The 15,573-nt window shown below is 37.7% G+C and overlaps 1 protein-coding gene across 4 annotated transcripts in view; it reads right to left on the bottom strand.

Annotated features, from left to right (window-relative positions):
- The window catches only part of ATP2B1 (ATPase plasma membrane Ca2+ transporting 1), a 134,429-nt gene that overhangs the window by 44,704 nt on the left and 74,152 nt on the right, over positions 1–15,573 (bottom strand). For all 4 annotated transcript variants that reach the window (XM_036761969.1, XM_036761966.1, XM_036761968.1 and 1 more), the window contains exon 3: positions 3,661–3,858. In XM_036761969.1, coding sequence (XP_036617864.1) covers positions 3,661–3,858 — 198 coding nt within the window. The remainder of the gene's footprint in view (positions 1–3,660; positions 3,859–15,573) is intronic.

Raw genomic sequence — 15,573 nt, 5'->3', positions numbered from 1 at the left:
TGCCACAGACACAGTATTGATAGATTTCAGCAAGGCAAAGACTCCTGTGCTGTGGACAAGATGGAGAGATTCAATTAGCTGGATGTGGAACTAACTGGTTGCCTAGTTTAAAGTATAGGATTAATATTTTTATTTAAGACTTGAAGACAGATGTCTGTCGATCAAATATGTTAATGACAGGTAAGTGATTTAGGGCTGCATTAATCAAAACAGTAATCATAAAGAGGAAAGGGGAAGTCTCCACTATAATCTGCCCAGTTCAGATCTTAACTCAAAGTGTCACGTTTGGGATATCCTATTTTAGAAGGGACATTAACAACCTGGAACACATCCAGAAGCAGAAAATCAAGATGGTAAAAGCACTTAAAACCATGCCATGAGGAATGGTTAAAGGAATCAGAGATGTTTAGCTTAGAGCTGAGAAGACACAAAGGGGTCATGATCACAGTTTTCAAATACCTGCAGGCTTGTCATGAGGATGGATTAGACTGATTCAGCTTGACCACAGAGAGCAGAAAGAGAACCAGTTGTGTGGGTCCTACACAGAGTTAAGATTGCAGATTAATGTAAAAAGGAACAACTTCATAACAAAGTAATCCTCAAATGGAATATAAATATTTCTTCCTGGGGAAAGTAACATATTTTCTGATATGAAATGTCCAACCTCTGTTTCAAGTTTCCCATTTAGCAGCCCAACCTCAAGTTAGGCCTCAATGAGATGACTCCTAAGGTCCTTTGTACCCTAACCCTATGATTCCATTATTTCTGGGCACTCTCTTGACTAGGTTCTAGTATGCTTCCAAGATCTTAAGAATATTGCAAGGAAGGCTTTAAGTCACTTATTTGGCACTAATATAACTTGAGAACACAATGCTTAAAAAGAAAATGGGAGAGGCAGAGAATACCTGGTTCAAAAGACTCATTCCTGCCCAATTTCTTTGTAATTTTTTAGTAATGACACTGCCTCAGCTTTAACCTAGTGGTAGCATATACAAAGAAATGGAGAAGAGACAGTGTAAAATGTCACTGAAATAGAGAATGGAACCTTTGATACAGTCTTTTTTTTTTCCCACTATACATAATAACATGACTGTAGTCAACAAAGCTAGCTATCTTCTTACATTTTAATTCATTAGAAGTATTCACTTTAAGTCACTTGTTCCTTTCCAAATGATAAGTTTTCTTCTGCTTTTGTGCACTTTGAGTAAGCAGAAATATCCAAATAAAGGCTAAAGCTGGAAAGGAGCAGCACAGTTGACAGGAAAAGGGTGAAATTTACTTTGCCAACTTTTTTCAGAAATCATTCAGCGATCATTTATTAAACACCTACTATGTTCTAGGCATTGTGCTGAGATAAAAGATAAAAAAAGAAATTACCTCTGCCCTCCAGGAGGGATATTTTACTATGAGGAAAAGAACACATATACAAAATGCAGATGGAATAAATACAAAGGAATTTCAGGGGTGGAGGAAGAAAACAAACAACTCTGAAGAAGATCAGAAAAGGTAACAGAAGGTAGTGCTGAGTGAAGAAAATTAGGTGGAAGGGAGAAGGGAATACACTGCAGGCATGCAGACAGAGGCACAAAGGTAGAAAATAGAAGGAGGTATATGAGGTACACAGTAAAATCAGTCTGAAAATACAGTTTCAGCCTGAATTGTGAAGGGACTAAAACACATAGAGACACCATCAGTTATTTAAGATTCTTGAGTAAGGGAATGACATGATCAGGTTGGTCTTTAAATAGAAATGTTTCAGATACACTGATTAGGGAAGAAACTAGGGGCTCGGTAAGTAGGCTGCTCCAATGATCCAAGGTAGTTAGGGTGGTGGCTGTTTGAACAGAAAGAAGGGCAGACATGTGAGAAGTACTGCGGATACAGAATCAACAGCACTGGGTAACTGATTGGACATGAATGGGGAGTGAGGGAGAACCAAGTCAAGAATGATTCCAAGTTTGTGAGTCTGGGTGAGCAAACAGACTGCGGCATCCTCTACAAGGTGGGATTCACTGGGAAGATAATACAGTCTTATTTTGGACATGCTGAGTTTGAACTGTCTATGGGACATCTAGGTAGTGATATTTAGGGGGTAGACGGTGATATGGAACAGGAATGAAGGAGATGAGGACTAGAAATGTGGATTTACACTTAAGATGACAACTGAATTTCGTTGGGGTTTAATATAATCAAGAGGAAAGTCAGTCCAGATAGAAGTACTGGGTTACACCCCCAAATACAAGGACAGAACATAGAAGGCAAAGGAAAATTGAAAACAGAGGAACACTTAGACATGTAGGGGAGAGCATTATTTTGAAAACTCACTGGAGAATGAGTATCCAAGAGGAGGGGGTAGTCAACAGTGTCAATGAGAAGTCTAGAAAGAGGACTGAAAAAAGGCCACTGGATTTAAGCAACGAAAGAGATTATTGGTAATCTTGGAGAGAACAGTTTTTACACTTGCTGGGTTGGGATTGCAAGAGGTTGCGAAATATGAGGTGAAGAAGAGGAAGCTTTTCTAGGATTTTTTGAGTGAAAGGTAGGAATGTTATCAAACTTGAAGCGATGACAGAGTAAAGTGAAGATTTATTTTCAAGCATGGAGGAGATCTGGCCATGTTTGAGGGCCATAAGGAAGAAGCCAGAGGATAAAGACTGAAGATTAGGAAGAAATAGGCGATACTGAAGGGGCAATTTCCCAGAGCAGATGAAGATGCTGGGCTCAGAGCACAAGTATCAGAGTTGGTCTTGGCAGAGAGAAAAAGCATTTTTTTTCCCTCAGAGACTGGAGCAAAAGAACAGACAATGGGCAGGTTATCTGAGGTGTGGAATAGGAAACAAGAGGGAGTTTTTTTTAACAGCGAGCCTCAGTTTATTTGGTAAATTATGAAACAATGGGGAGATGATTTGAGGAGAGAAGAGAATGTTTGGAACAAATAATGTGGGGAATGTAACAAGTATTCAATCAGGGAAGGAATAAAATATGAAAATAATCAGTATTGTAATCTCTTTAACAAAGTTATTTTCTGAAATGATAAACTATGAGCAATTTCTGAAACAGCTAATAATTTATTTCTTAAAGGAATCAAGAACCACTAAATGATAAACAGTCAAAGGACATAAAGAGGAAGTTTTCCAAGTTAACAATCAGATTTTTAAAGTGGTCCAAAACCACTACATAGAGAAATAGAAATTAAAGTGACTCTGAGGTTCCATGTTGCATCCACCAGATGGGCAAAGTTAAAAAAAAATGGAGGGGTTGTGGCAAAATTAAAACACTGTTAGTGAAACAGTGAACAAGTCCATCCATTCTGGAAAGCAATTAGAACTATGACTAAACTGTGCAAAATTTTATTTGCCACACACAGATATCACTACTATTCCCCTAAAAGATCAAATAAAGAGGACATACACCCAAACAAAAATACTTATAAAAGTAGAAAAGGAAAAAAAAACCTGTTTGACAAAACACTTTGAAAGTATCTAAGTTCTTGTCAAAACACTGATATTCAAAAGATTCAAAACAGCTGGAGTTTATAAATATGCCCCCTTTCCATTGTCCTTCTTCATATCCTTCCGTAGAGCACTCAGTATCCATGAAATAATAACTTATTAAAAGCAATGCTACATTTTAAATCATTTTGGGGGTCAGTTCACTCACCTGCATTATTCCCTTCTGGAGGTTGGTAAAAAGAAAGGCCCAATGATACTATGGCTGCAATTTCTAATATAATTAAGGTAACATCTTGTAATGCTTCCCATACTAACTGAAGAAATGTTTTTGGCTTTTTAGGAGGTATAAAGTTCTTCCCAAACACTGCTTCCCTCCTCTCTATATCTGCAGGATTTCCGCTTAAACCTGTTAAAAAAGAAGCAAACATGCATGTCAACAGTCGTGGTATTTGCTAATTTTAAAAAATTAATTTCATTTCTAGCACTTGTACCTCTTCAAATTCAAATGTATAAGGCTCTATTAAAATCACTTATTAATAACAGACCAAAGCAACAGCCAATGTCAATACCTGTAAGGAAAATTTTGACTATATGATTTAAGAAAACTAAATATGAGCTTTTAGTTTAGAATGAATTTTTCAGTATTTTTTCTTTTCTGCTCTCTCTCTATATGTTTGGACTAGTAGTAGAGTCTAGTAGATAAATGGTGGCCTCGGAGTCAGGAAGACCTTTATTTAAAACTTCTCTCTGACACTTACTAGCTGTGTTACAGGAGACAAGCTAGTTAACTTCTCAGGTTACTAAAGCAACTAAGTTGCAACTAAGTTACAGATGAATTAGAGATCTGTATTAATGAAAGGAGTTACCCCACCAGGAGTTGTCCACACCATTGGAATCACATGTCTGTACCAAAAACAGAAAGAAAAAGAAATTATCTAAGTAAAATTAACATAGCATATAGCGAATAAAGTGCCAGGACTGGAGTCGAGAATACCTATGTTCAAATCCTTTGACACTGGCTATGTGGCCCTGGGCACGTGCCCCAGGAACTTCCTGGGACTCATTCCCTACATCAAACCTAATAATCCCCTTTCTGTCAGCCACTGCAGCCCGGCACACTGTTGCTTAGTCCACAGTGGGCTGAGGAACACAAGAGAACCAGGCAATCATTCACTTAGGGGCAATTAGGAAGCAGACAAAAATCTAAGGCAAGATGGGAGAATCCACAGCTGACACTTCGAATTCGGGCTAGCTCTTCATAAACAGCAGTGATCAAGCAGCAATCTCTGATTGAGAGTGTAGTTTGACCTGACGAGGAAAATAAGCAATCCATTCCAAAGGAGTCTCTGTGGGGCATGAGGTTCTGTATCATTGTTGTTTTGGATCTCCTTATTATTAGCAGCAATTACTAATTGGCGTAGTATTAATACAATATAATGTGTATAATAATGATCCATGTAATAACTTGTATAAATTAATATAGTATTAATAAATAATAATCACAAAGGTAAAGGTAGAGAATTATGTCTTTCTTGATAACTTACTGAAAGGCATTTGTGGATATGGTAAACTGGTAAAAAGATACATGGAGAAACAGTCCTATGAACAAGAATTTATGCCAAAGCAATGAAGGAAGAAAGAAGGGATCAGAGATCACTCAAAGTTGGAAACATACAGAGAGAAGAGTTGGCAATGTACTCTTTAAAAAGCAAGGGAAACTAAGCTAACATGAAAGGTACATAATAGTTGAGGGACTTAACCAAAAGGGAAACTGTTGTATTAAAAAAAAATTCTAGGGAAATCAAACCAATTGTTTACTGTACAAGAGATTAAAAAAGAATGTTAGTTATTAAACAGACAGCTACAGCCGAACAGCACTAAAAAGGAGGATTCAAGGGCTCCTAGAGTGAGAAATCTTCAGTGTACTTTAGGTCCTAAAAATTTTGAAACCACTGGCAAGGATTGGATGGAATAGTCGTGGTTACAGGGAAAGAAAATTCATGAATAGCAGAAGTTACTAACAAAGACCAAGCTAGGGCTTGAAGTTAACAAAGCCAATAATTTTAAAAGCCAAATTCTCCCACACTCTGAGTTAATATAATAAAGCATGTTAAATACTGTGTGAACAAATAATTAGCAACACTAATGTTTGTATTGATATAATTAAGACTATAAAAGCGACTATTGGTAATATGTGCAAAATACATAAAAAATGGTGCTCACTGATAGTTAGATGGTTGGCTATCTATAAAATGAAGTACTGAAATCCAGCAGGAAGAAATAAAAAGAGAAATTCCATTCAAAATAACTAGAGTACATAAAATATTTTTAGGGGGTGGGGTGGGAGGATGTCCTATCTACTAAGATACACCAAGGAACTCAGAGTACAACTACAAAATACTTTCTAGAAATAAAGACAGAGGGGCAGTGAGTAGAGCACCAGCCCTGGAGTCAGGAGGACCTGAGTTCAAATCCAGCCTCAGACACATGGCACACTTACTAGCTGTGTGACTTTGGCCAAGTCACTTAACCCCCAATTGCCCTGCCTTCCCCCTGCAAAAAAAAAAAAAGAAAGAAAGAAAGAAAAGAAAGAAAAAAAGACAGAACTAAGTAATGGGAGAAATAGTAAGTGCTCATGGATGGGCCATGCCAATATAACAGAGACAATTCTAACTAAATTAACTTACTTATGACATACCAATCTAATTGCCAAAGGATTACATGAGAAGGCTAGCCCAAAATAACAAAACTCAACTACAGGAACAAAAGATTAGAATATCAAGGAATATGGGAAAAAAAGTGGGAAAGGAGATTTAGTAGTACCAGATCTCAAACAATATTAGAAAGCTGTAATCATCAAAACTATTTGACACTGGTGAAAAAATAAATAGATCAGTGGAACTGATACATACTGTAAAAAAGCAAAAAGGAAAAAAAAGTAGCATAAATTTTAATAAACTCAAAGATAGCCAGCTATTGGGGGGGAGGTGTTAACATTGTCTATTCAGAGGCAGCTAGATAGTGAAGTGGATAGAATACAAAGCCCAGAATACCCGAGTTAAAATACTTCTTTAGACCCTTACTTGCTGTGTGACCCTGGGCAAGTGACTCAAGCTTTTAGTCTCCATTTCCTCTGTAAAATGGAGAAAACAATAGCACCTAGCTAACAGTGTTTTTATGAGGATCATATGGGGTAATCTATGTAAAATGCTTTGCAAATCTTAAAGCCCTATATAAATGCTAGCAATTATTACTTTTATTATCATTTGACAATTGCTGGGAAAACTGGAAAGCAGTTTAACATAAACTGGATATATATATAAAAATCTCACAAGATCAATTCCAAATGCATACATAAATTAAATATAAAGGAATGCAAAATACACAAAATAGGAGCGGTAAAAAAACATTTGCCACTATGGATAAGGGAAGAAGAGTTCATACCAAACAATGGGATAGAGTGGATCTCAGAAGATAAATTAGACAATTCTATTTATATAAAATTTAAAATGTTACACAAAACCAATGCAGTTAAAATTGGAAGGCGGGGGGAACTTTGTAGTAAGCTTCTTTGATAAAGATTTCATTTCTAAGCAACATATGCATGTATGCATGCATGCATATAGGAATAAAAAAAAACCGCTGCTTCAAATTTATTAGAACAAGAACCATTCTCCAATTGGAATAACTGAACAAAGGATACATGCTGTTTAAGAGAAGAAATCCAAGCTAAAAAACCATGGGGGAAGAAAAGGATGCAAAATCACTAATAATTATAGGAATGTTAATTAAAGCAATTGGTGAGGTTCCAACAGAGTGGCAAAAAAAAAATCTTTTTTTTAATAAAGGGAAAATGAATATTGTTATAAGGGCTTCAGGAAAATGGGTAAACTAGTGTTAATTTTTATATCAGTTTTGGAAAGCAATGTGGAATTACTCTCCCAGAGTCAGAAAGCTTTGCATACCCTCTGAGTGATACAAATACTAGGTAATCTCATCAGCTCCCATGACCCTCAAATCTTTCTATTCTGCTCTAAACTCTCAGCTGACCTCCAATCTCACATCTCGAATTGCCTTTTAGACATCTCAAAACGGATGTCCAGTAGACACTTTAAACTTGCCCAAAACAGAACTCAACTCTTCCCCGTTTCCTACCTTCCCTGTTACTGGAGAGGGCAACACCATCCTCCCAGTCCCTCAGGTTCCCAACCTAGGAGTCATCCTGGACTCCTCATTGTCTCTCATCCATGCCCCGCCCCCTCCCTCATCCCCTCTGCTGCTAAAATCTGTGGATTTCACATCACTGGAATATGCCCTCTTCTCTCCTCTGACACTACCACCACTCTAGTGCAGACCTTCATCACCTCACATCTTGGTAACTGCAATAGCCTGTGGGGAAGGGTCTACCTGCCTTGAGTCTCTACCCACTTCCAGTCACTCCTCCATTCAGTCTCCAAAGTGACTGCCATCTCTTTACTCGATAAAGTCCAGTGGCTTCCCTATTGCCTCCAAGATCAAATACAATATGCTCTGTTTGGCATTCAAAGCTCTTTAGAACCTCGATGCAGCCTACCTTTCCAGTTTTCTTACACCTTACTCCTGGATGCATATTCTTCAATCCAGTGACACTGGCCTGCTGGCTATTCCACAAACAAGATACTCTCTCAGCTCCAGGCATTTTCTCCAAACCCTCCCCTCCTCGCCCTCCCCCGCCCACGCCTGAAATGCTCTCCTTCCTTATATCCACTATTAGTTTACTGGGCTTCCTTTAAGTCCCAACTAAAGCTCTATCTTCTACAAGAAGCCTTTCCCAACCCTTCTGAACTCTAGATCCTGCCTTCTCTTGATTACTACCTAATTATCCTATGTATAAATTAATTAATGTCTGTACGTATTTGTTGTTTCTCCTATGAGATTGTGAGCTCCTTGAAGGTAGGGACTGTTTTCTGTCTTTTTTTGTACCCCAGTGCTAAGCATAATGCCTGGCACATAGTGGGTGCTTAATAAATGCTTATTGACTGACAGTATATATCCCAAAGAGATCAAAGAAAGAGGAAAAGGCTCTATTTTAACAAATACATTTATAACAACTCTTTGTAGCAACAAAAATGAAAAAGAGAGGGTGTGTCCATCTGGTAGGGGATAGGTGAATAAATTATGAATATGAATGTACTGTAAAAAATAATAATGAAAGGAACAATTTTAGGGACACCTGGGGAAACCAGTATGAACTGATAGCAAGTTTTTCTCTTAATTCTGAAACCTGCTCTTCCAAAATCACGAGTTCTTGTCAGGCTATGCCCTGTGCCTTCTCTCATTAAAAATCCTAAGCTATAATGGTCAGGGTCCATGATTTCTGATAGCTAGAATTTACAGAGAGCTTTAAGGATTTGTGAAGCACTTTGTATGTTAACTTATCTGACTTTCCTGTAATAACCTTGTGAGGTAGGTAATATTAGCTACAATTTAAACATGGGGAAACTGTGGTGACGAGAGGTTAAGTGGCTTGCTCCAAAGTGAGGCATTTGAACTCAGGTCTTACTGAAATGCCTGGCAGATGGGACTTGAGCCACCAGTGGTCCTTGAAGTTCAAGGAAGACTTAATGGAGGAGAATGGAATTCTCAAACAAGTCAATGAACGTGATGAACATGACTCTGACCTCTGATAAAAATCCAGAATATGCCAATAAGGGTCAGTCAGCCAGCATTTATTAAACATTTTTTATGGCTGTACCAAGCACTGTGCACATGGGGATTGTAAAGGCAAACAAAGTGGGACTTTTTGCTGTTTTTTCTTTTGGACTGCTTCTCAGCACTAAGGCAATCAAGGGCCTTTGATTGAGTTTTGCCTTTGTTTGAATCAAGAGTCTTTGACAACCTGCTTAAGTCACAAGAAACCTAAGTCACATGGTTGTGACACCCTCTGACCCTGAAGAAGTGTATATATACTCTGACATGCAAGACTAGTGAGACTTAGTAAGGGCTGCTGTAGAATTTTTATTTACGTACATGTTGGACCAGGTGACTTTCAGAGTTCCTACTAAGCAGGAAAGTCCTTGGATAATGTAAACTCCAGAGTACATTTCTAACAACTAAGTAAAAAGTATTTTTAGCCCACAGTTTCTCCAAAGCCTATTCATATTACCAGATTGCCACCATGAAATGTTAGTCTTCTCACACTGCTCATCATGCATCACACCTACACTTCTGCCCCCTTGGGCTAGTCACCATTCTCCAAACATGATTCAGGCTCCCACCGCTCATACTCCTCCACTGTAATCCACCTATCTTTGACGCTGGATATTCTTTAAGTTCCAGAAAAGCATCTTCCACAAAAGTTAGCAGTGATTTCTCACATCTCATAGCATTTTACACTTCACATCCCTGTATCTTTATTTCCCCCAGGAGTCTTTAAGCTCCTTTTGTACAGGAATGGTAGTTCATTTCTTTGTATCACCTCTAATACTGAGAGGGAAAAACCAACAAGTCAAACTATTGAAGGTGGGCATTTAATATTTGTTGAATAAATAACTACAATCATTACCTCTAAAACATTATGCTTCAGGATAAAAGTACATTCTATTTCAAAAATCTTACTCTAGGCAAATAGATTCACATATGCTTTTTTAAAAAAAGTTGATATTTTAGAACTACGTCTTGTTCCAATCAAAGCATATAGTCAAAAATAATACCATTTGATTTGGCATAGGGCTACTGAAAATCAGATCTGCAGTAAGATCTACATATAACTAGATGATTTCCGAAGTCCCGTTGAGACATAAAATTTATTTCTGAGTACAGTTGAATGAAAAGCCATATCTGTTGTCTTTCCACAGTTTGTGCTTAAAAGATTTTTAACATTTCATGTTGCATACTGAACCTTGTGCATGTTCATTAAAAAATTAAAGTCTTGTATCTTGTTCACAGACCATAGGATTGCTATTCACAACAAAAAAGAAAAAGAAAAATAAGGACTATGGGGAGATGGAAATTCTTGACTTTATTATTATTTTATTAAATTTCTTGACTACCAAGACTGGCCTGAACCTAAAATACAGACGATGCACCCATATTCTGTCAATATAGCTACAGGAAAACATAATGAGAAACATTCATACCAATACTGAGGAATACAAAGCAGAAGAAGGGTCAAATTCTTCCAAACCAAAATCTTCCAAGAAATGTTCTCACCAAATTCTAAACCAAAGTGGCAGTTGAAGGCTTAACATTTAACTAATCAGAGCTCAAGTGCTTCGAACTAAGCTAGCCACCATCTTAATTCTCATTTTCTTTGTACACTGTTTAGTGTCTTTCTGTACTTTGAGACACCCTTGCTCTCTGGCTAAGTCTTCCTGGATATACAACTGCCTGATAGCATGTTCCCGACCACATCCCTTTGCTTTTCTTGTCTAGCTTATTGTGGATAAACAATACTTCCCTTGCAATTTATTTTATATCAATTATTTTAAAGTGAGTGTGGAGAGTCTTTGGGTGATAACACAACTTCTGTTGGGGGTGGGGGTGGTATTATTTATATTTCTAATGACAGCAGTAATTGCTAAGATAATGCATAAGATGACATGTTTCAGATTCTTTACAAAACAACATTTCACCACAGAAAATTATTCATACATAAACAAAATCAGGATTTTTCAGACATTAAAACTCTGTGAACTACAGCAAATCAAACAGATTTGAACTCTACCTCAACAAGGGTAACTGAATATTAATGCTTAAAATCCACATATTAATGATCTAAGGTGGCTACTACCTTTGGAAGCAGGCATTTAAAACTATTTCTTTTGAATTCTAATTTTAAAGATAATTAATGAACTATCATGATGACAAAATTGGTGCTTCTGATCACTTTTATTTTAAATTGTAGAAATTGAAAGGGAAGAGAACACTAAGTCAAACATAGCTAATAATCAAAGGACAAGTATTCCTTTAAGAAAGCCAATACCACTTTCAGTTATAGTTACACTACTATGTAGACTGGCTTTGAAAGAGTACTGGATTAAGAAAAAGTTTATTTTCAGTTTAACATAAAGATACTTTTTTGAGGGCAGGAAGAAAGAGATGGAGAAGTGATTTATTGTAGAGATATTTGGGGCCTCTTTATACCACAGAAGATTGAATCTCAAGATTCACAGATTAACAAGTCAGTTACTTAGATAGAAGATTTTTAATATGAGTAATATGCTTTAATCTTTAATAAAATTCTATACATACATACCTGTGTGTGTGTGTGTGTGTGTGTGTGTGTGTGTGAAAATTCCAAAAGCTCATGTGACAATCAAGATTACTTTAGAAAACAATTGGCAACTGCTATCATTGGGTGGTACGTTAAGAAGATAGTATTTTTTTTGGTAAACTGGTAAGCCAGGTAATTAATCTAATAGAGTTGTACTGATTTTTATTAAATTTAGGAAGTAATTGAGGTACAGAATTCCTAGACACCTTCATAGATATCACTGGCAATCTTACAAATTAAAAAAAAATCCTACTGAAAAATCAAATCTATAAAAACAAAAGCATATTAAAAACAGATGGGAATGTTCAAGCTTTAGAATACTTATAAATCCAATTAATGATAAATCACTGATGGACACAGGCGGGCAATTTTAAGGTGAAATACACCTGAATTGGGGTCTGAAGCTACAAATTAATTAAGTGATCTTAAAAATAAGACCTTGTTACTGAGTAGCTTTGGGAAAAGGCTAAGAGCCTACAAATTTAACTTGTAAAAAATGAAATTTTCAACAATTCAGTTATAGATAAGCTTGTACAGTTGGCATAATAATCTTTGGACTAAAAAGCAATAGGGTACTAATTTGATGTAGAGTTTCACAATGTAGGTATGATGTCAAATTATTACACTGAAGACAAAAGGATCTCCCTTGGACCATCTGGATCCTACCATTACCATTTCTCCTGACAGGGACAAAATCTGGCTCCCCTCATCACGGAGCATTCCCTGAAGTTTTCAAGGCCTAGTCTCCACTTTTATGTCATTGCATAGGGCAATGTAAACACCTAAAGTGTTACCCTCAGTCAGTCCACAAAAATTTATCAAATGCTTACTATGAGCCAGGCATTGAGCTAAACGCTTGGGATATAAAGAACGGGAAAACCAGGGTTCCTGCTTGCAAGTAAGCGCCCATTCTAATGGGGGAAGCAACATCCAAATAACTATGTACATACAGGACATATATTAAGTACAAATGGAAGAAAATTTCAAAAGGGGGAGGATTGGGAAACCTAGAGCAAGAAAAGGCTTTGGCAGGAAGTGGGATGTGAGCCAGCTGCTAAGCAGCCTATTACTTTCCAAGTGGACTAGAAGTTCCATGTGGGTAAGGATTTCCTCACTTTTGTGAGATCTTCAGGTCTTAGTTTAGTGTCTGGCTTCTATCAAGTGCTTAATAAATGTTCTTCTCAGCTTCCAAGATTCCATCAGGGTAGACAAGTTGTAAAAATAAATACATACAGAAGAGATTCACAGTAACTCAAAATGGGGGAAAGCCTCATGGTAAGAGAAGGCATCTTATTTCTTTGTCAAGATACTTCTCCATTGAAAACTGCCTGTTCTCCATCTCTACCTGGCTGTGTCACAAGCATCTCAAATTCAACACATATGCAAGGAACTCTGGTTGAGGACCTCACCATCTTTCCATCTCTTGGTTTCAGGACCTTGGAGTTATCCTCATCCCATATATACTGCCAAAGACAGCCAAATATTTTCTACCCTACCTCTTTAATAAGTCTTGCAGCTGTACCCTTCTGTCTCTTTACTCACATAGATATAACCCTAGTTTAGACCCTCATCACCTCTCCTATGGATCAAATTGCCAAACTAAAATTCATGAAGTGTAGGTCTAGCCATGGTACAGCACTGCTCAAAAAATCTGAGTGGTTCCCTACCGCCTATAGGACAAAAAGAGACAGATGGGTGGATGGAGAGATTCCTTCGTTTGGCATTTAAAACCTTTAACAATCTTGCTCCAATATTTCTTTCTAGATTGTTTTCACACACTCTACACTCCAATCAAACTGGACTCATACATCCATAAACTCATCTCCGTGCTCGAGGGAAGGCTCTCTCCTATGACTGGAATGCTCTTTTTATCCAATCCCTTACTTCACTTAAAACTCCACTCCAGTACCAGCTTTTACCTAAGGTCTATCCTGATTCCTCAAAACTTCTCTCTCCCAGGTCCCTGAAATTAATTTGGATTTATAACTGTATGTATTTTGTATCATCTGATATATGTATAGTTTTTTTTCTCTCAGTAGAACATAAGCTACTAGAGAAGAGTAAGTACCCTTAGTACCAGATTGGGAAGTCATTGCTTGATAAATGCCTGCTGAATTAGCTGAATGGGAGAGACAATGGGGAAGAGGCAAATAACAGGTCAAGGTTACGAAGACTGAAAATTGTATCCTGTACTACCATTCACTCTTATGTTCCATGTTCATACTTTTGAGCTCATCTCTGCCTCTTCTCCCACTCACTTAATGGTGAATAGTAGTTAATATATAAATAAAGCTGTAAAAAACACAGGAGATTTGGGGAAAGAGATAAGCTTATTTAGGGGCATGTTTAGTTTCAGTTGCTAAAGAAACATCCACATTGAGATGTTTTTAGTTTGGCACCAGAGACAGTGTGGTTAAACTTTGACTAAGCTCTAGGAAGAGCTGGGGGGGGGGGGGGGGGGGAAGGGAGAGGAAGAGAGAGAGAGAGAGAGACAGAGAGAGAGAGAGATCTTTTAGTCATTTGTACTGAAAGATTAAGCTGAAGCCGCAGAAGTGAAGGCCACTGCCAAGGAAAAGAATATATAGAGAGAAAATGAGAAAAGAACTTTTCAGGGAACTCAGACCTTAAGGATTCAGGAAGAAAAGGAGTGGTAAGAAAAGGAGACTCAAAAATTACCAGTTTTGGAGGTAGGAAATGAAACTGGGGAGCACATTGTCTAAGAGCAAAGACAAAAGAAAGAATGTCTGGAAGCAGTAAGTCTTTTTCAAATGGTGCATGACTCAATAAGGATGGAGACTTATCTATCAAACCTGCCCTGCCCCCCCAACCCCAAACCCCGACTCAGAGGTCACAGGATCACAGGTGTTTGTGTTGCCCTAGAAGTCATTCAGGATTGAAACCCACATCTTCTGACTCAGAATCTAATGCTCTTTCCAAAAGGCTGTGCTATTTGTAAGACAAGCACTGGTAAACTCTGAGAAAAGCAGGATATTCTAGGATCATTAATTTAAAGCACCATTTCTATGGCACCATGGCATTGGACTTGGAGTGTGGGTATGATTTCTAGCTCTGCAATGTCCTAGTTATATAAACTTGTACAAGTTACTTAATGCTCCTGCAACGCAGCTCCTTCATTTGTAGAATGAAAGGGTTGGGCTCCATGATTCTGATGGTCCTATGAAGCCTAAAGAAAGAAGACATTTAAAAACTCACTGCACTCAGCTATGAAGCCAGGGGACCTCAGAGAAGCTTCCAGAAGAATGGTGCAGATGGACAGTAGAGTACAAAGGGGTGAGAAAAGGAGAGAGTGGGTAGAGACAACTTTTTCATTTAATCTGGTTTTGAAGGAGAAGAGTGAGATGAGATTAGTTTGGTGAGACAGAAAACTGAAAGAAGGTTTTTTTCTTTTAGAGAATAAATTAACATATCAAGGAGACAGAAGGACTGAAAATATTTATAAATAGATGAGAAGGGTGTAGACCAGGGGTGGGGAACCTGTGGCCTCCAGGTCACAGGTGGCCTTCTAGGTCCTTGAGTGAGGGCCTTTTGACTGAGTCTGAGTTTTACAGAACAAATCCTTTTATTTCGAGGATTGGATTCAATAAAAGGGCAGCATTTGAGGACCTAGAGGGCCACATGTGGCCTTGAGGCTGCAGGTTCCCCACCCCTGGGGTAGACTGACAATGTATGTGAGAAAGAATCATTGTCAAGGAGATAGGAAACAATGAAATCAAAGGGACATGTAGAAGAAAGACTGAGGACTGAGAAGTACTTTCTGATACAGCAACAATAATAGGTGATATTTTTTAAAAGTGTCAAGGTGTCAAAAAGAGAAGAGAGCTTCTATCACATGGTCTCAATCTTCTC

Source organism: Trichosurus vulpecula, chromosome 5 (genome assembly GCF_011100635.1).
Source record: "Trichosurus vulpecula isolate mTriVul1 chromosome 5, mTriVul1.pri, whole genome shotgun sequence".
Taxonomy (NCBI): domain Eukaryota; kingdom Metazoa; phylum Chordata; class Mammalia; order Diprotodontia; family Phalangeridae; genus Trichosurus; species Trichosurus vulpecula.
Note: the sequence above shows the minus strand (reverse complement) of the source record. Positions and strands in the feature narration are given on the sequence as shown.